Below are 21,533 nucleotides of genomic sequence, written 5' to 3' on the forward strand. Positions count from 1 at the left end.
TTTGAACCAAGGCTATAATTCGTTCAGGAATTGAATGGCAGAACCCAGACTGGGTTTCAGTGAGCAGCCAGCTCAGTTCACAAAGAACATGGATTCTTTTATTCTCCAACTTGCTTTGGCTCCAGACGGCCATTCTAATTGGTCATAGAGATGTACAGCATGGAAACAGACCCTTCGGTCCAACCCGTCCACGCCGACCAGATATCTCAACCCAATCTAGTTCCACCTGCCATCACCCGCCCCATATCCCTCCAAACCTTCCTATTCATCTACCCATCCAAATACCTCTTAAATATTGCAATTGTACCAGCCTCCACCACATCCTCTGGCAGCTCAATCCATACACGTACCACCCTCTGCGTGAAAACGTTGTCTCTTATGTCTTTTTTATATCTTTCCCCTCTCACCCTAAACCTGTGCCCTCTAGTTCTGGATTCCCCAACCCCAGGGAAAAGGCTTTGCCTATTTATCCTATCCATGCCCCTCATAATTTTGTAAACCTCTATAAGGTCACCCCTCAGCCTCCGACGCTCCAGGGAAAACAGCCCCAGCCTGTTCAGCCTCTCTCTATAGCTCAGATCCTCCAACACTGGCAACATCCTTGTAAATCTTTACTGAAACCTTTCAAGTTTCTCAACATCTTTCCGATAGGAAGGAGACCAGATTTGCATGTAATATTCCAATAGTGGCCTAACCAATGTCCTGTACAGCTGCACCATGACTTCCCAACTCCTGTACTCAATACTCTGACCAATAAAGAAAACCATACCAAATGTCTTTTTCACTATCCTATCTACCTGCGACTCCACTTTCAAGGAGCTATGAACCTGCACTCCAAGGTCTCTGTTCAGCAACACTCCCTAGGACCTTACCATTATTTGTATAAGTCCTGCTAAGATTTGTTTTCCCAAAATGCAGCATTTCGCATTTATCTGAATTAAACTCCATCTGCCACTTCTCAGCCCATTGGCCCATCTGGTCAAGATCCTGTTGCAATCTGAGATCACCCTCTTCACTGTCCACTAAACCTCCAATTTTGGTGTCATCTGCAAACTTACTAACTGTATCTCTTATGCTCACATCCAAATCATTTATATAAATGACAAAAGGTAGAGGACCCAGCACCGATCCTTGTGGCACTCCACTGGTCACAGGCCTCCAGTCTGAAAAACAACCCTCCACCACCACCCTCTGTCTTCTACCTTTGTGCCAGTTCTGTATCCAAATGGCTAGTTCTCCCTGTATTCCATGAGATCTAACCTTGCTAATCAGTCTCCCATGGGGAACCTTGTCGAACACCTTACTGAAGTCCATATAGATCACATCTACTGCTCTGCCCTCATCAGTCTTCTTTGTTACTTCTTCAAAAAACTCAATCAAGTTTGTGAGACATGATTTCCCACTCACAAAGCCATGTTGACTATCCTGAATCAGTCCTTGTCTTTCCAAATACATGTACATCCTGTCCCTCAGGATTCCGTCCAACAATCTGCCCACCACCAAGGTCAGGCTCATCATTCTATAGTTCCCTGGCTTGTCTTTACCGCCCTTCTTAAACAGTGGCACCACGTTTGCCAACCACCAGTCTTCCAGCACCTCACCTGTGACTATCAAGGCCCAGCGTCACTTCTCTAGCTTCCCACAGAGTTCTCAGGTACACCTGATCAGGTCCTGGGGATTTATCCACCTTTAACCATTTCAAGACATCCAGCACTTCCTCCTCTGTAATCTGGACATTTTGCAAGATGTCACCATCTATTTCCCTAGTCTATGTCTTCCATATCCTTTTCCACAGTAAATACTTATGCAAAGTATTCATTTAATATTTCCCCCATTTTCTGTGGCTCCACACAAAGGCTGCCTTGCTGATCTTTAAGGGGCCCTATTCTCTCCCTAGTTACCCTTTTGTCCTTAATATATTTGTAAAAACCCTTTGGATTCTCCTTAATTCTATTTGCCAAAGCTATCTAGTGTCCCCGTTTTGCCCTCCTGATTTCCCTCTTAAGTGTACTCCTACTTACTTTATACTCTTCTAAGGATTCACTCGATCTATCCAGTCTATACCTGACATATGCTTCTGCTCATAGTAATCCCTCTATTGCACCTCATATGACCTCCAACATGGGTTCAAATTTTTCTGGATCTCAGAAATTGGCTGTGGATTTTGCCCGCCTCCCTAAATGCTAGTCTTAAGCACATCCTTGTCTATCATAAGTGCTGTCCTTCAAATTGTTACTTTTATCTGTTTTCCCAGCTTTTCTTATGAATCATCGTGTATTCTGCTGTCACCTCCTTTCCACTCTGTATGTGCAGTCACGATTCCTTTGATGTGCAAAATGCAAGCATTGTTTAAAAATAAATGACTCTCTGAAAGAGTTGTAGGGAACGGCACAGAATTCGCATCTATCTTCCAGCATTGCTGCCAACAAAGCCAGCACTTTATGGTGTTTCTTAAGATCATGCTTCTTTCTCAGGAAGCACCATAACCTATTGAATGAGACATGGAGGTAACATGTTGCGCCACTGAGTGGTGAGAAAAAACCTTGCATCTGTTTAACATGTGATGAATTTCTGACCTCGCCTGTTATTATTAGAATCCCTACAGTGTGGAAGCGGGCAGTTTGGCCCATTGAGTCAGTACCACCCCTCCAAAGAGTATCCCATCCAGACCCAGCCCCACCTCCATCTTACCCCCACATTTCCCATGGCCAATCCACCGAGCCTACACATCACCCGACACTATGGACGGTTTAGCACAGCCAACCCACTTATCCTGCACATCCTTAAACTATGGGAGGAGGCTGGAACACCGGGAGGAAACCCACACAGACACTGGGAGGATGTGCAAACTCCACACAAACAGTTACCCGATGGTGGAATTGAACTGGGTTCCTGGCGCGTGAGTCAGCAGTGCTAACCACTGAGCCGCCTCAAATGCTGTCATTTAAGCTTGCGAACGGAAGGTCAAGATGTTCTCCCAGAGAGGGATCAGAATGCAGCCTGCATAGGAAACAATGGATAAGGGCTGGGGCTCGAAGTTATATTAAAGGGAAAAAGAATTTACTTAACTTATGGCTAATGTCTCTTCCCAATTGTAGTATCCAGGAAATTAATGTTTTTTGTCTGTTGTGGCTTTGTTTAATAGGGTTAATCATTTTGAAGACACTATTGAATTCTGATTTTGCTTCCATGTCCATCTACCCCTATATCTCAACACAAATATAGAAGATAATATTATGATGTGACTGTATCTGCTAATAAGAGTCAGTAAGAATGAAGAAGTAATCCACAAAAACCAATGGCGATAAGGAATTCACTGTGGTGTGACTTTAGTTTCACTTTTCTTTCAGTTAAGTAAATTGTGCCGAGGATCAAGAATAATCTTCCAGGAATCATTTAGTGTCTTGCACCCCAGTGCTAAAGACTTTGCTGAGTGGCAGCAGTTTGGACAGGAGAAAGTTCAAGAAGGAAAGCTCTGAAGATAAGGAACTTGTAGCACTATCAACAAAAAGTAGGGATATGGGTTGAGAAGCTTGATTGCTTTTTGAAACAGCTGACACATATACGTTATGGAGCACCATGTCATCATGCAGTGTCATAGCTCAGAACTAATACCTCATGGACTTTGCAGCACAGAAGCTCATCATTTAACCCAACATATCACTAATGTTTATGTTACACACAGGACTCCTACCCACGATGGACAACTAGCCATTTGGATACAGAACTGGCTCGAAGTTAGAAGACAGAAGGTGGTGGTAGAGAGTTGCTTTTCAGACTGGAGGCCTGTGACCAGTGGAGTGCCACAAGGATTGGTGCTGGGTTCACTACTCTTCATAATTTTTATGAATGATTTGGATGTGAAAACATAGGAGGTACAGTTAATAATTTTGCAGATAACACAAAAATTGGAAGTGTAGTGGACCAGTGAAGAAGATTACCTTAGAGTACAACAGGATTTTGATCAGATGGGCCAATGAGCTGAGAAGTGGCAGATGGAGTTTAATTTAAATAAATGCAAGGTTGCTGCATTTTGGAAAAGCAAATCAAAGCAGGACTTATACAATTAATGGTAAGGTCCTGGGAAGTGTTGCTGAACAATGAGACCTTGAAGTACAGCTTCATATTTCCTTGGAAGTAGAGTTGCAGGTAGATAGGATAGTGAAGAAGGCATTTGGCATGCTTTCCTTTATTGGTCAGAGTATTGAGTGTAGGAGTTGGGAGGTCATGTTGTGGTTGTACAGGACATTGGTTGCGGCTGTACAAGACTTTTGAAAATTGCGTACAATTCTAGTCTCCTTCCTATTGGAAGAATGTTGTGAAACTTGAAAGGACTCAGAAAAGATTTACAAGGATGTTGCCAGGGTGCAGGATATCAGCTATAAGGAGAGGCTGAATAGGTTGGGGCTGTTTTCCCTGAAATTTCGGAGGCTGTGGGGTGACACTATAGAGGTTTATAAAATCATGAGGGGCATGGACAGGATAAATAAACAAAGTCTTTTCATTGGGGTGCGGGAGTCCAGATCTAGAGCGCATAGGTTTAGGGTGAGAAGGAAAAGATATAAAAACGACCTAAGAGACAACTTTTTCACGCAGAGGCTGGTGCGTGTATGGAATGAGCTACCAGAGAGACTGTTGGGAGGCTGGTACAATGCAGTATTTAAAAGGCAACTGGATGGGTATATGAATAGGAATGGTTTAGAGGGATATGGGCCACATGCTGGCAAATGGGGCTAGATTAGGTTAGGACATCTGGGTGGCACAGACAAGTTGGACCGAAGGGTCTGTTTCTGGCCGTACATCTCTATACCTCTGAACTCTACTTCATTCAACACTTCCCTGCATATCGTCCAATACATTTCTTTCTCATTTACATGCTTACCAAGTTGCCCCTCAAATGTATATATTCCATTTACTTTAACTACTTGATATGATAGTAAATTTCAAAATCTAACTATTCTTTGGATAAGGAAATTCACTCTGAATTCCTTAATGAATTTATCTGTTTTATATTTATGACCTGTAGATTTTGGCACTGTCAAATTTACCACCTTTCACTGTTCTATTTTGTTTTGTTACTGTAGACTCTGACATCAGTAGCAACCCCTCCCACACACTGTTGCAACTTTCCAGTCTCTCCCAGCTCCTTAGAGGTGCTCTGTCTCCACCCCTGTCTGTCCCCTTCTGGTGCCCCATCTCCCCTCCGCTCTCTGTGTCAAGCGTAAGGCCATTTAGGGAACCACCCTCACACTCTTGTAGCTCCCCGACTGGCCAAAAGGTGGCTCTCCACTCTTCCCTGCAAGCTTTAGAGACATAGGCAGCTCTCAGCCATGGCCCCCCAGAGTCAGTAATACAGCATCTGACTCTGCAGCCTCTGGCTTCGAAGGGCTTTTGCCCGAAACATCGATTTCGCTGCACTTTGGATGCTGCCTGAACTGCTGTGCTCTTCCAGCACCACTAATCCAGCCTCTGGCTTCTTGTCTATATCCCTGTGCCTTTCCAACTCCACATTCCCTTCTTAGCTACTGAGCTGCCCACTGTTCCTCCAATCACAGGTCATCTCCGCACCCTCCCTCAATCATTGGACCAATCAGCAGCAAGCATGGGAGTGAACCAGCATTTGTTTGGAGGAGCAGCTACTTGGTTACTTTTCTCTGATTTGTTGCTGTCTTGAGTGAACTTTCCTGGGTGGTTTGGAGACTCCTAGAGGCTGATTCACCTGCTCCAATGTGATTCTATGTGCTTCATTATTAATCAGTTCACCATCCTCTACAATAAGTCAAGAACCATGCTACACAATTGCAATATGACTACAGCAAGCAGTATTTTTCTTAAAGACTATCTTTAGATGTAAACATTCCATGCACACTGACATTAAATTACAATATTTTGAAATACACAAAATGGAGATCAGATGATGTGGAACCAGGAAGATAGGTGTGAGGCAGCAAACTCTTCAAATGCTTCCATTATTGTGGTTATGTGGTCCATGTAAGCTGTACAGTCACTCTATTGGTATAAACAGTGACCAGACCTCCTGTCCCAGAGTCTTGATGGGTGATCTTCATATTCCCTCAGCCTCTCAATCTCGCCTTCATGCTTAGGATTAATAACATCGCTACTTAGCAACACGATAAGCCCTTTTTGTTCCAAATAATGATCTCACAATAGGTCACATGAACAATGTGAACCCATAGTAGAGGTTTATTATTTACATCTTCCCTATCGAACCCATTCATCGTGTGTGAGGGTCTCTACTGCCTCACCTTTCTTTTTATTTAGAGAAAAATCATTTTATTTCTAACAGGGTCAATGCTGCAGATCTGGGAGCATTCTAGTCATTCTTTGGCATGTCTTTTCTTGTTATAGGAAAGTTTAACTGACTTGGAGATTTGTGATCTGAGTGCTTGGAAATCGGATTATGTGCTCTGGCATCTGTATTATCAGCTCACCACCTGCAGTAATATTCTTGGTAGCTTGTATTTCAGTACAATTATTTTATACACAGTTGAGGAGGTGGCACCATGTGCTTGCTGGAGCATAATAGTGAGTAGGATTACAGGCTTAAAGGGAATCTGAGAATGTTAATTTGGGTATTAAATAACACTGGAGGCATCAATGTGGAGTTCTACATTTTATAAGCCAGCATGTCGTGACTTGAAGAGTCATGGGGATGGGATTTCTAGCCTTGCATTATGATATGAACACACTGAGCATATTCGGATTACTGTCAGAAGGGAATCTGGGAACTTGTCACCCCTCTTGAACTTTGGATGTCCTAACAAAAGAGGGACTTAAAAACACTCACTGAAAATTGGACCTAACTGAAACTAGAATATCACTGCTTTAGGGCTCGGCAGTAGCTATTTTGGATAGTTTGGTAATTTAGTTACTGGACTGGGAATCCCACTGGACCAGAAATAAAAGTTCAAATTCTGTTATGGCAATTGGGATGTTCAAATTAGTTCATTAAATCCATTTGGAATGGAAATCAATTCTATTCATGAAATACTGGACTGTTGTAAAAATTCATCTGATTCTCAAATATCCTTTTGTGATGGAAATCTGTTGTCCTCACCTACGGTGGCTATATATGACTCCATCCTTCAACATTGTGATTGACTTTAATTGTCCTGTAAAATGGCTGTCTTATACGGTTACAAAAAGTGTAAGAAGAATACAACGAGACAGACAGTTTGGTGCCAGACAAGACAAAGTTACACCTACATACAGTCAATTCTTCAAAGTCTTCCTCTTTAATGTTTTGGAACTTGTGCTAGAATGGAGAGAGCTGACAACAGGCTACTGAAACAACAGCCTGATAGTGTCATATCTACACAATCACATCTTTCTGCCAGCATCCTAGACTTCTCCTTCACCACGCTTGTAAAGTTCTATCCTATTGTTGGATAGATCCCCCAGAGGTGGTAACATGATGGTTGTGTACAGCTGGTAAGGACTAGAGATAGGAATCCTTATCATTGACCCTGAACCCCATGAAATTTCATTTAGCAGGTCAGAGATGGGCAGGAAAGCCTCCTGCAAATTACTATGTACATCCCTCATTCAGGTGTTGAATCAGTGCATTTCCAAGTTGGAGGAAGCAATATGTGTCATGCCAGAGAATTTAGTCTGAGTGAGGGCTTTGAACACCTATCACTAAGAGTGTCTGAATCCTGTCACCAAGACTAGTTTGGTAACACTATTACTAACTAAGCTGGTTGAACCTTGAAGAACTTTTGTGACATATTAGCTTCCAACAGGTGATGGAAAAACTGACACAAAGTGAAAATAACTTGACCTCGTCCTCACTAAATACCTGTCAGAGATGTGTCTGTTCATGAGAGTATTAATAGGAGTTATCACTGCACACTGTGTGGTGATGAAGTCTCATCTTCACACTGAGGATACCCTCCAGTTCTGTTGTGAAACATCACCAACTAATTGAGATGGGTTGAGAACATCTAACAACTTAACTGAGGCTCTGTGAACAAGCAGCAGCATAATTATATACCAGTCCAATTTATAAACTCATGGGCCAGCTTTACCCTCACTCCGTGACTACCAACTAACCAGGAGATCAACCTGATTCAGTGAAGAGTGTAGAATAACAATGATGTGTACTAAAAATGGAATATCACCTTGGCATATTTACAGCATGTTAAACAGCAGGGCCAGCACATTATAAATAGCACTAAGCAATTTCACAATCAACGATTCTGGTCTGACATTTGCTGTTATGTGCATCCAACTTTGACTGGTGATGACAATTAAACAACAAGAGGAAGAGACTTTATAGCATCCCCACCTTCATTGATGACCAGGCAAAAGATGAGATTGAAGCTTTTGCAGACATCCTCAACTAGAAGCATTGAGTGGATGTCTTGTTTCAGTCTCCTCCTCTGGTCCCTACCCTCATTAGCCCTATTCTTCAGTCAATTAGAATCACTTCACATGAGCTCAGTAAATGGCTTAAGGCACTGGATAAAGCAGAGTGTTGGTCTCAACAGTTGTTGAAAACCTGTGCTCCAAACATAATCCCACCCCGAGCCAAGTACTTTCCATACACTTACTATCTGGGCAATTTTCCGAATTGATGCCTATATATGTCTTCACCATAAAATGGAAAATAAACCTAATTGAGTCAAATTCACTTATTCTCAGTCATCAGAAAATTAACGGAGGGATATTGTTGCCAATACTATGAGATCACCAGCTGCAAGTTCCCCTCATCCACAATCTTGACTTCAAAATGTCTCACCTGTCCATCATCATCAGTGGGTGAAAATCCTCAAACTCAATACCTGAAAGACTTTGGATGTACCTACACAAGACACACTGCAGTTGGTCAAGCAGGTGATCACCACTCTCTGAAGGACAATTAGAGATGGGAATTTGTGTCATTGCCAGTGATGCTCATGTCCCATGAGAAATATAAAACACACAATCGCAATGCAAGATGAAACTATGTGGAAGAGGCAGTGGAGAACAACTTGCACCTCTGAAGTTGAAAATGCTTTTAGGATACAAGAAGAAATAAAAAGCAGCTGTGAAAATAAAGAGCAGGAAGGAACAGGCAGAGTATTTCTTGGACAGTGCTGTTCCTTTTATTTGCTGTTGTGTTAAATTGAATAAACAACATAGGGTGCAGCACTGGCAGCAACAGCCAACTTAGTGAAGTGAGAGTTGACTTGGGCCTCAGCTTTCATGTGATGTGTAAGAGGTCTCCCCCTGACCTGAGGGAGGGTTACGTTGGACCTTGGCATCTTTACACTTGTAGAGAGAAAAACATTCAAGAAAATGTTAAACTTCTGCTAGTCATTTGCTCCTTGTCGTCACTTCCTTCCTACTGCAAATGGTTTAAAATATAAAAATGTAGAGTGGAACTTTCCACAGCTCTGTGCCATTGGTCGGGCCTTGCACACACACTGGGTGATGTACCAGAAAATCAGCAGTAAAATAAGGAATAGCAGTCATTATAGTGTTATATCCAAATATACATAGCTACATGGTAGGTGATTCACCTATCAATTAAGAAATCCTCTGCTATCTGCTAAATGTTTTTTTTTAATACAAAGCCTGCTTTTTATGGTTGCAAAATTCCTGACTGTACAAATGGTTTTAATAAGACATGATTAGCTTTGGCTCATGGGTGATATTAACTGTGAATCAGAATACAACGGTTCTTTCTCAATATGAACTGTGCCTCTGTGTGAATGAATTGTCAAGTCACACTATCTAGTAAGTTACATTTATAGGTGGCTGCATTTAAGGCAAACATCATCAATAAACGCAGCACCATGTGCTCTTTAATTTTGTTCACGGGATGTGAAGGTCGTCGCTGGGGTAGCAGTTTTATTCATTCTTGGGATGAGGGTGTCGCTGGCTATGCCAGCTTTTATTGCCCATCCCTAATTTTTCAGAGGGTAGTTAAGAGTTAACAACACAGCCATGGCCTGGAGTCACACATAGACCAGAGCAGGTAAGGATGACACGTTACCTATCCTAAAAGATAATAGTGACCTGGATGGACTTTTACAACAATAATGCTCACCATTAGTGCAGTGCTTTATCAAACTTTAGTTTCATTGTCTGTTGTGGTAGGATTTGAACTCTTCACCCTAGCCTGGCCCTCTGAATTATTAGTTCAGTGACATTCCCATTATGCCACGACCTGTCCACATGTGCAAATTGGACAATCCCAAGATCAGTACAATCCTACACCCAGTCAGTGAGCAACATTCACCTCACTGGTTTCAATCTTGATAGTAGGGAAGATCAGCAGAACGTTTTGGAATAATTGATCAGAGCCTGTTTGGAGTGTTACAAATCCTGGGAACGTGCTGGGGTGTAATGGCAATTCAGGATGTGTGGCTGTTTTTAATAGTGTCCTGCATACAGAACACACATTGTGATCATGGATCATACTTGATGCTTTGTCATCTCTCAGAACTGATTCATACTGGAACATGATCGCACAGGGTGGTGAAAGCCCTGCAGTATCCAAATGTTCCACAGATGTAAAAAGCTAAATGAAACAGTGAGGTTTTGGAACTCTGGGGACCAGCAGTAACAAAAATCAAGTAAATTACCCGTGGGTGATCTGCAATGTGGGGAAATTCTCATCCACTGGGATTCTCTCAATTTCAATGAATTATCCAAGTTCCAGTAAAGAGTTTATTGCAGAGTGTTTTCACTGCGGAAACTGTTTATTACAAATAGACTCTGCTGTCATTAATCCTGCTCATGAACCGCATGAGCATCTCAGTTCATCAAAATATTCCATTCTCCCTCAAGTGCTTATCTAACTTTGTCTTAAATGCATCAATGCAGTTTGCCATCAATGCTGGTTCCTAGTGGATTTTCAGGTTAGCCATGATTTATCTGAATAGGAGCATAATCAATACGCTGAATACCCCTACTTCTGCTTCTACACTTTATGGTGCCATCTGTGCTTTGTTGCGTTAGTCCCCTGGATGCATCACAGTTTGGTACAGCAACTGCTCTGCTCTGGACCTTGAGAAGCGACAGAAAGTTGTGAACACAGCCCAGACCATCGTGGAAGCCAACCTTACAGCCAGTGACTCCATCTACACTTCTCTTTGCTACATAAAAGCAGCTAGCATCATCAAAGACCCCACCCACAGCAGTCTCATCATCTCTTACAACATCTCCTGATGGGTTGAAGATACAAAAGCTTAAATATTTGTACCAACAGATTGCTTCCCCACTGTTATTAGACTTCTGAAATGGACGTCTCAAGTTTCAAATCTAATATTAATCTTGTTTTGTACACTTTGCTTACAGCTGTAATTTCTTATTGCTCGTCAGTCACCCTATAATGTTTGGATGTTATGATCTGCTGTACTGCATGCAAAACAAAATTTTTCACTGTACTTAGGTACATATTACAAGAACAAATCAAATCAAACTTTTATTCTCCAGCCCTCACTTCACTGGAAACTGACACCGAGAAGTTGTATGTAAAGCCGTGAGAGTGATGAGTAATCTATAATGATATGCAACTTTTGTCTGCCTGCACTTGTCTGATTTATTCAATGGGTTGATTTGATTGATGGAGCCTGATGCACATGGGGTGCCTAGAGAGCTGGAGCATGCATGGAGGTGTAAAGGGGTTTACTGCTATGTAAACCTGACTCTCATCACACACTCTCATCACTGAATGGTTGGAGTTTATTATTTGAAATATGAAAAACAAAAGTGGGGACTGAAATCCACCTGTCTTAAATTAGAAACTATACTTTGTCTTGATGGCTATGTGCAAGTCAGAGAGTCATAGAGATGGAACCGTATGGAAACAGACTCTTCGTTCCAACCAGTCCAAGCCGACCAGATATCCCAACCCAATCTAGCCCCACTTGCAAGCACCCGGCCCATATCCCTCCAAACCCTTCCTATTCATATACCCATCCAAATGCCTCTTAAATGTTGCAATTATACCAGCCTCCACCACTTCCTCTGGCAGCTCATTCCATACACGGATCACCTTCTGTGTGAAAAGGTTGCCCTGTAGGTCTCTTTTATATCTTTCCCCTTTCACCCTAAACATATGCCCTCTAGTGCTGGACTCCCCAACCCCAGGGAAAAGACTTTGCCTATTTACCTATCCATGCCCCTCATTATTTTGTACACCTCTATAAGGTCACCCCTCAGCCTCTGACGCTCCAGGGAAAACAGTCCCAGCCTGTTCAGCCTCTCCTTATAACTCAAATCCTCCAACCCTGGCAACATCCTTGTAGATCTTTTGTGAACCCTTTCAAGTTTCACAACATCTTTCCGATAGGAAGGAGACGAGAACTGCATGCAATATTCCAACAGTGGCCTAACCAATGTCCTATACAGCTGCAACATGACCTCCCAACTCCTGTACTCAATACTCTGACCAAGGAGCTATGAACTTGCACTCCAAGGTTTCTTTGTTCAGCAACATTCCCTAGAACCATACCATTAAGTCTATAAGTCCTGCTAAGATTTGCTTTCCCAAAATGCAGCACCTCACATTTATCTGAATTAAACTCCATCTGCCACTTCTCAGCCCATTGGCCCATCTGATCAAGATCCTGTTGTAACCTGAGGTAATCCTCTTCGCTGTCCACTACAACTCCAATTTTGGTGTCATCTGCAAACTTACTAACTGTACCTCTTATGCTCGCATCCAAATCATTTATGTAAATGACAAAATAGAGGGCCCAGCACCGATCCTTGTTGCACTCCACTGGTCACAGGCCTCCAGTCTGAAAAACAACCCTCCACCACCACCCTCTGTCTTCTACCTTTAAGCCAGTTCTGTATCCAAATGGCTAGTTCTCCCTGTATTCTGTGAGATGTACAGCACGGAAACAGACCCTTTGCTCCAACTCGTCCATGCCGACTAGATATCCCAATCCAATCTAGTCCCAACTGCCAGCACTTGGCCCATACCCCTCCAAAGCCTTCCTATTTATAAACCCATCCAGGTGCCTTTTAAATGTATGAGCCGCCACCACTTCCTCTAGCAACTCACAAGGAATTAACAAAATTCAAATTAATGAAGATAAGCACAGTTTGCAGACAATTATGTGAGCATTACAGTCGCAGTAACAAAATTGTATGGAAGCAGCTTTGTATTCAATGCATTATTGCCTTGGTTTCTTCATCTTGGTTTAAACATTAATTTTTAAAAAGTATCGCCAGCTTTTTTATAATGCAGAAGGGAGACCAATTCAACAACGTATTTTTAAAATCATGAATGGACCAACTACAAAATCTGTGTGTTTAAGAGAACAGAACATTTTCAGAAGAGGATACCACACCCAACTACATCCCAAAATACTCATTTTTCCAGCCCAGATTACTGTGTGCTTAAAATGTGGTGGAATATAAAAATATCCGTGACAACTGAAACTTGAGACACAGTAGAGCAGCTTTCTGCCACATTTGCAATCTGTCACATTAATGTTGTTCCCCAACATTCAGTCCTTGACTGTATGCCACTGAATTCAGACTGGGAGAACGTTAGCACTGCAGATGCTGGAGGTTAGAATTGAAGAGTGTGGTGCTGGAAAAGCACAGCCGGTCAGGCAGCATCTGAGGAGCTGGAGAATTGACGTTTTGAGCATAAGCTCTTCATCCTGATGAAGCTCAGCAGGTCTGGCAGCATCTATGGAGAGAAATCAGAGTTAACATTAAGGGATCAATGACCCTTCCTCAGAACAGCTAGGCAATGCAGAAGATAGGGATAAGGAGTAAATGACAGGTGGGAATAGAGCCCAAAGGGAGAGAAGAACAGTTGGTCAGACAAACGAGTGGATAACAATCTGGCTAGAAGAGTGAATAGCTGAGAGTAGAGATTGTTAATGACTAACAATAGGTCATGTGTAATGGTGGACTATGAGATGACAAAGGTAGACAAGCAGGAAGCTGGTAGAATGTGAGCCATGTGATAATTAAGCCTGTTGTGTGGGGTTGGGGGCTGGGACATGGGAGAATTCAAGCCCTAAATTTATTTAACTCAATGTTGAGTCCTGAAGGCTGCAGGGTCCCCAAGCAGAAAATGAGGTGTTGTTCTTCCAGCTTATGCTGAGCTTTGCTGGAGCACTGCATTAAACTGAGACAGAGATGTTGGCCAAGGAACATGGTGGTGTTTAGAAGTGGCAGGCAACTGGAAGCTAATGTTCTCTTTTGCGGCCAGAATGCAGGTGTTCTGTGAAGCGGTCACCCAGTCTAGTCTTTGTTTCCCCAATGTAGAGGAAACCACATTGTGAGCAGTGAATGCATTAGACTACATTGTGCAAAGTAGTACTTCCTTGCAGTAGAGTTGCAAACAACATAAAGATGGAATCCTTGTTCCCGACCCCGAAGATTTTGGATTCAGGGCTACTCCAGAATTTGAGCACATACCTTGACTAGTGCACCATTTTGTTGGAGCTGTAATCTGATTTTTTTTTGATGATTTATTAAATAAAGATGCTGCCAACTCAGGTGTATTTATTTGACATCATGACACTATTAGAAGCAGAGGGGAGAATCGGCTTATCCCTCAACCAAATTAGCCAAAACAGATTACCTGTTTTTACCAACAGTTTGCACATTCCCTCTGGAACACCCTGAACCAATTGTTTAAACTCCAAACATCTCCCCACAATCCAACAGCATCATCCCAGGTGAACTGGCGATTTACTTACAAGGTGACTCAATGGTTAGCACTGCTGCCTCATGGCATCAGGGAGCCGAGTTTGATTTTAGCCTAAGGTGACTGTCTGTGTGGAGTTTGCACATTCTTCCTGTGTCTGTGTGGGTTTCCTCTGGGTGCCTCAGTTTCCTCCCACAGTCCAAAGATGTGCAAGTTAGGTGGATTAGCCATGGTCAGGCAGCATCCAAGGAGCAGAAAAGTTGACGTTTCGAGCATAAGCTCTTCATGAGGAATGAGGAAGTGGCCCAAGGGAGCTGAGACATAAATGGGAAGGATGGGTGGGGCTGGGATGAAGGTAGCTGGGAGTGTGATAAGAAGCTGAAGGTGGGGGTGAAGGTAATAGGTCAGAGAGGAGGGTGGAGTGGATAGGTGGGAAGGAAGATGGACAGATAGGACAGTTCAAGGGGGTGGTGCCGATTGGAAGGTTGGATCAGGAATAAGGTGAGGCAGGGGAAATAGGGAAACTGATGAAATCCACATTGATCCCATGTGGTTGGAGGGTCCCAAGGTGGAAGATGAAGCGTTCTTCCTCCAGGCGTCGGGTGGTTAGAGTTTGGCAGTGGAGGAGGCCCAGGACTTCAATGTCCTTGGCAGAGTGGGAGTGGGAATTAAAGTGTTAGGCCTCAGGGCAATGGGGTTGTTTAGTGTGTGTGTGTGTCCCAGAGATGTTCTCTGAAATGCTCCACAAGTTGGCATCTTATCTCCCAGTATAGAAGAGACTACATTGAGAGCAATGGACACAGTAGATAACATGTGTGGAAGTACAGGTAAATCTCTGTCAGCTGTGGAAGGATCCTTTGGGGCCTTGAACAGAGGTGAAGAGGGGAGCTGCGCGTGCAGGTTTTGCACTTCTTGTGGGGAAAGGGGAAGGTACCAGGAGTGGAGGGTGAGTTGGTGGGGGAAATGGGTTACAGGGATAAAGTAGGAGGCGGATGCACTTCAGGGGGTTGTTGTGGACTCAATGGGCTGAATAGCCTACTTCCACACTATAGAGATTCTGTGATTTACTGAAACTTAATCTGCTGTATTCGCTGTTCACAATCTCCTCTACGTGCGGAAGACAAAATGCAGACTGGGTAACCGCTTTGCAAAATACCTACATTCTGTCTGCAACGTGACCACAAGCTTCCAGCCGCCTGCCACTTTAACACCATGTTCCCCAGCAATGTCTCTGCCTCGGGCCTGTTATATTGCTCCAGCAAGGTTCAGCGCAAGTTGGAAGAACAGCATCACATTTTCAGCTTAGGAACCCAGCAGTCTTCAGAGTCAGCCTTCAGCCTCAATATCGAGTTCAGTAATTTTCAAACCTGAACACCTCCTTTCATATCCTTTATCCACCTCCACCCAAAGCCAACCCATTTTCACCTATATATGGTCCCCATGATCAACTTTTCTTTCTCCCTGGAAAACTATCATCCATCCCTTTCCCTGTCATTCTTTCTGTCTGGGCTCCATCTCCACCTTATCTGCTCACTCCTTTTCCCCCCACCCAACCCTCTGACTTCAGCATACATAATATAAGAATCCCATATGTTTTCACCCCGTCTACTTGTGCTGACAGGACTCTCTGGACTTGTACACCAAGGTCCCTTTGTTAGGAGCAAGTGAGGACTGCATCAAGTTCACCTGCCAATTTCTGATGAAGGGTTTATGCCCAAAATGTCGATTCTCCTGCTTCTTGGATGCTGTCTGACCTGCTGTGTCTTTCCAGCACCACAAGGTTTCTTTGTTCCTCGGTACTCCCTGGAGATCTTGTGCATTCCTAGTGTATGTCGTTCCTTTCGTAGACCTCCTGAAATGCATCACCTTGCACTTATCAGGATTCAGCTTCATCTGCCAATTTACCAGCTGATCAGTGTCAGGCTCATTGTCCATGTTTATGAACTCTGTTGTTTTAATCTTCTTTCTCTGTCCGTGCTTTCTCCTCATACAGCAGACACGCCCGATGTGTATATTGTGGAACGGCTGTTTTCCAGCAGCCTGGTGGTCATTGTCAGCCTCTCCACACCACAGAAGATGAACGTTTACCATTTCAAGAAAGGGACTGAGATCTGCAACTACAGTTATTCAAATACCATCCTCACTGTCAGGCTGAACAGACAGGTAAGAGGAGCTACAGACTGGCAGAAAGCTGCTAACTTCAGTTAGGTCAGCTACACCCTGTCATAGAAAAATCAGTAACTGAGATAATAAAGGTTACCTTTCAGTCATGTACAGAATGTACTTTATAAGGGTCAGGTTGCAGGGCAAAGGCACCAGCATTATGTAGCTGCCTTTTTCAATTGTAAGGTTGTTTTGAATATGCAGCTGTATTTGGTAGTCAAACAAAATGCTGGTGAGTAAAGTGAAGCTTTTGTATAATTTGGTTCCAATTTTGAGAGGGTATTGACCTTTCCAGTGCGCCTTTTTAAAATCATACGTTGGACACTGACTTTGCACCAACACATGGGAAACACCTGACCTTCAACCTGATTCCATTACCAGCACTTAGCCCATAGCCTTAAATGTTATGATGTGCTAAGCGCTCATTCACATACTTTTTACAGGATGTGAGACAACTCACCTCTACCACCCTCCAAAGCAGCATATTGCAGACTGTTGTCACCATCTGGGTAAAACAGGGTTTCCTCACAACCTCCCCCCCCCCCCCACACACAAAACCTTGTGCCCCCCCCCATCTTGAACCTATGTCCCATCGTGACTAATTCTTCAACTCAGGGAACAGCTACTCCTTATCCATCCTGTACACACCCCTCATGATCTTATTCAGCTCAATTCGGCAATCCTTCAGTCTTCTCTGCTCCAAGGCTATCCAACCTTTCCATATAACTTACATCCTCCATCCGAGGCAATTTTGTGGTGAATCTCCTGTGCATCCCCTTCCTTGGACGAGTATGCCATCACCTTTATCAGCAAATTTGTGGAGAACTGCATAACGAGGAAGTCAATCCGGATGTTCCCCAATAGGAAACGCTGGATGAACCAGGACACACAGAACCTGCTAAAAACCAGGCATGAGGCCTTCAGATCAGGAGACCCACTCAATTATAAGGAATTCAAGTATGACCTTCGCAGAGCCATTAAGACAGCCAAGGACCAATACTGATCCAAACTAGAGACCCAGACAGACACCTGGTGACTAGGGGAAGGGCTGAATGACATCACAGGTTCTAAAAAGAGACAATGTAAGATAGCAGACAATGACATCTCCCTCCCAGATTGTCTCAATGCCTTCTGTGTTCGCTTTGAGCAGACTCTCAGTGAAGAGATAACACCTATTCCCACTAATCCTGAAGAACCTATTCCAACAGTCACTGCATCAGAGGTTAGACCAGTTTTCTTTCATGTGACTCCAAGGAAAGAAATGGGACCAGATGGAGTACCAGGCCGTACACTCAGGGCATGCACAGATAAACTGGCAGAGGTCTTCTCCGATGTCTTCAACCTCACTCTGCAGCAGGCCACTGTCCCTGCCTGGATCAGTGGTGCTGGAAGAGCACAGCAGTTCAGGCAGCATCCAACCAGCAGCGAAATCGACGTTTTGGGCAAAAGCCCTTCATCAGGAATAAAGGCAGTGAGCTGGAAGCATGGAGAGATAAGCTAGAGGAAGGTGGGGGAGGAGAGAGAGTAGCATAGATACAATGGGTGAGTGGGGGAGGAGATGAAGGTGATAGGTCAGGGAGGAGAGGGTGGAGTGGATAGGTGGAAAAGGAGCTAGGCAGGTCGGACAAGTCCGGACAAGTCATGGGGACAGTGCTGAACTGGAAGTTTGAAACTAGGATGAGGTGGGAGAAGGGGAAATGAGGAAGTTGTTGAAGTCCACATTGATGCCCTGGGGTTGAAGTGTTCCGAGGCGGAAGATGAGGCGTTCTTCCTCCAGGCGTTTGGTGGTGAGGGAGCGGCGGTGAAGGAGGCCCAGGACCTCCATGTCCTCGGCAGAGTGGGAGGGGGAGTTGAAATGTTGGGCCACAGGGCGGTGTCTCGGAGATGTTCCCTAAAGCGCTCTGCTAGGAGGTGCCCAGTCTTCCCAATGTAGAGGAGACTGCATCGGGAGCAATGGATACAATAAATGATATTAGTGGATGTGCAGGTAAAACTTTGATGGTTGTGGAAGGCTCCTTTAGAGCCTTGGATAGAGGTGAGGGAGGAGTGTGGGCACAGGTTTTACAGTTCCTGCGGTGACAGGGGAAAGTGCCAGGATGGGAGGGTGGGTCGTAGGGGGGTGTGGACCTGACCAGATAGTCACGGAGGGAACGGTCTTTGCAGAAGGCGGAAAGGGGTGGGGAGGGAAATATATCCCTGGTGGTGGTGGGGTCTTTTTGGAGGTGGCGGAAATGACGGAGGATGATTTGGTTTATACGAAGGTTGGCAGGGCGGAAGGTGAGCACCAGGGGCGTTCTGTCCTTGTTACGGTTGGAGGGGTGTGGTCTGAGGGCAGAAGTGCGGGATGTGGACGAGATGCGTTGGAGGGCATCTTTAACCACGTGGGAAGGGAAATTGCGGTCTCTAAAGAAGGAGGCCATCTGGTATGTTCTATGGTGGAACTGGTCCTCCTGGGAGCAGATACGGCGGAGGAATTGGGAATACGGGATGGCATTTTTGCAAGAGATAGGGTGGGAAGAGGTTAAACCCAGGTAGCTGTGAGAGTCGGTGGGTTTGTAAAAAACATCAGTGTCAAGTCGGTTGTCATTAATGGAGATGGAGAAGTCCAGGAAGGGGAGGGAGGTGTCAGAGATGGTCCAGGTAAATTTAAGGTCAGGGTGGAATGTGTTGGTGAAGTTGATGAATTGCTCAACCTCCTCGCGGGAGCACGAGGTGGCGCCAATACAGTCATCAGTGTAGCAGAGGAAGAGGTGGGGAGTGGTGCCGGTATAATTACGGAAGATCAACTGTTCTACGTAGCCAACAAAGAGACAGGCATTGTTGGGGCCCATATGTGTGCCCATGGCTACCCCTTTGGTCTGGAGGAAGTGGGAGGATTCAAAGGAGAAATTGTTAAGGGTGAGGACCAGTTTGGCCAAACGAATGAGAGTGTCGATGGGAGGGTACTGTTGGGGACGTCGGAGAGGAAAAAATGCTTGGAGGCCCTGGTCATGACGGATGGAGGTGTAGAGGGATTGGATATCCATGGTGAAGATGAGGCGTTGGGGGCTGGGGAAACGGGACATCTTGGAGGAGGTGGAGGGCGTGGGTGGTGTCTCGAACGTATGTGGGGAATTCCTGGACTGGGGGGATAGGTAGGTAGAGATGAGTTCAGTGGGGCAGGAGCATGCTGAGACAATGGGTCGGCCAGGGTGGTCAGGCTTGTGGATCTTGGGAAGGAGGGAGAACCGGAAAGTGTGGGGTTCCCGGACTATGAGGTTGGAAGCTGCGTGTGGGAGATCTCCTGAGGTGATGAGGTTCTGTATGGTCTGGGAGATGATGGTTTGGTGATGGGAGGTGGGGTCATGGTCGAGGAGGCAGTAGGAAGAGGTGTCCTCGAGTTGGCGTTTAGCTTCAGCGGTGTAGAGGTCAGTGCGCCAGACTACCACTGCACCCCCTTTATCCACTGGCTTAATGGTGAGGTTGGGATTGGAGCAGAGGGATTGGAGGGCTGCGCGTTGTGAGGGTGAGAGGTTAGAGGGGGGGAGGAGGGGTAGACAGGTTGAGGCAGTTAATGTCCCGGCGGCAGTTGGAAATGAAGAGGTCGAGGGCAGGTAATAGGCCAGCGCGGGGTGTCCAGGTGGATGGAGTGTGTTGGAGGTGGGCGAAGGGGTCCTCGGAAGGAGGGCGGGAATCCTGATTGTGAAAGTAAGCTCAGAGGTGGAAGAATTGTTCGACGTCACAGCGTGTATTAAATTCATTGATGCGTGGACGGAGGGGAATGAAGGTGAGTCCTTTGCTGAGGACTGATCGTTCGTCCTCAGTGAGGGGGAGATCTGGAGGGATGGTGAAAACTCGGCTGGGCTGGGAGCTGGGATCTGATGTGGATGTGGAGCTGGGAGTGGGGTCGGAGCCAGTATCTGGAGTGGGTGTGATGGTGGGGGGAATGAGGGTGGAGTCATGACCAGGGGTAATGTGCCCCTCACGGTTCTGGGGGGGTGGGGATAGTGACAGTGGGGTCTGTGGGGGGCGTGTCAGCAGACTGCAGGTGAATGGCGCTGGTGGGGGCGGAAGTGGTGGCAGGCACGGCGGTAGGGTGGCGGAAATCACTGAGCGTGTGGCATCAGCGATGATGTGAAGGCCGGAAGTGGCATTGGGAGTGGCCATGATGGGGGCGGAAGTGACATCATCAATCAGCGTGGGGGTGGTAGCTGCATCAGCCGCATGGCTAATGGCATTTCCGAGGCCAGGGGAATCTTCTGGAATGTTTGAGGAGCGCTGGTTATGGAGGTGGGTGGGTGGATAAAAGTTTGTTGTACTTGCAGTTTTTGATGTTTGAGATGGAGTTGAAGTACTGTTTGTTGAGAGTATGAATTCTCCTGAGGATGTAGTACAGAGTGGGTCCTTTGCAATTCTGAGAGGGTGTGGCCCTCAGCTGAGGCAGGGCTGACTGTAGAGGGGTTAGGTGCCGGTGCATTGCTGCAAGCGTGGAGCAGAGGATCCTGAAAGAGAACTGTTGCTGGTGTTTTTGAATCTGTAGTCTGTGCTGTTTGGTCCTTTCGGGTCCGAACTCTGCTGGTTTAAAGGTGGTTCGGAGTCCGTGGGGGATGAGTTGGTTACGGAGGCAGGCACTGAGGATTTTTACCTCGTTGTTTTTACCACTGTCCCTGCCTGTTTCAAGAGGGCCAACATCAGCCGAAGAAGGCTCATGCAGCATGACTCAATGACTACCGCCCAGTATCCCTAACTTCAGTGGTCA

At 45.2% G+C, this 21,533-nt stretch overlaps 1 protein-coding gene across 6 annotated transcripts in view; it reads left to right on the forward strand.

Annotated features, from left to right (window-relative positions):
• The window catches only part of wipi1 (WD repeat domain, phosphoinositide interacting 1), a 96,379-nt gene that overhangs the window by 25,637 nt on the left and 49,209 nt on the right, over positions 1–21,533 (forward strand). For 5 of the 6 annotated variants that reach the window (XM_060844894.1, XM_060844889.1, XM_060844896.1 and 2 more), the window contains exon 3: positions 16,626–16,795. In XM_060844894.1, the coding sequence (XP_060700877.1) occupies positions 16,626–16,795 (170 nt within the window). The remainder of the gene's footprint in view (positions 1–16,625; positions 16,796–21,533) is intronic. The other variant, XM_060844891.1, reaches the window with a different exon arrangement.

Source organism: Hemiscyllium ocellatum, chromosome 25, assembly GCF_020745735.1.
Source record: "Hemiscyllium ocellatum isolate sHemOce1 chromosome 25, sHemOce1.pat.X.cur, whole genome shotgun sequence".
NCBI classification, from domain to species: Eukaryota; Metazoa; Chordata; class Chondrichthyes; order Orectolobiformes; family Hemiscylliidae; genus Hemiscyllium; species Hemiscyllium ocellatum.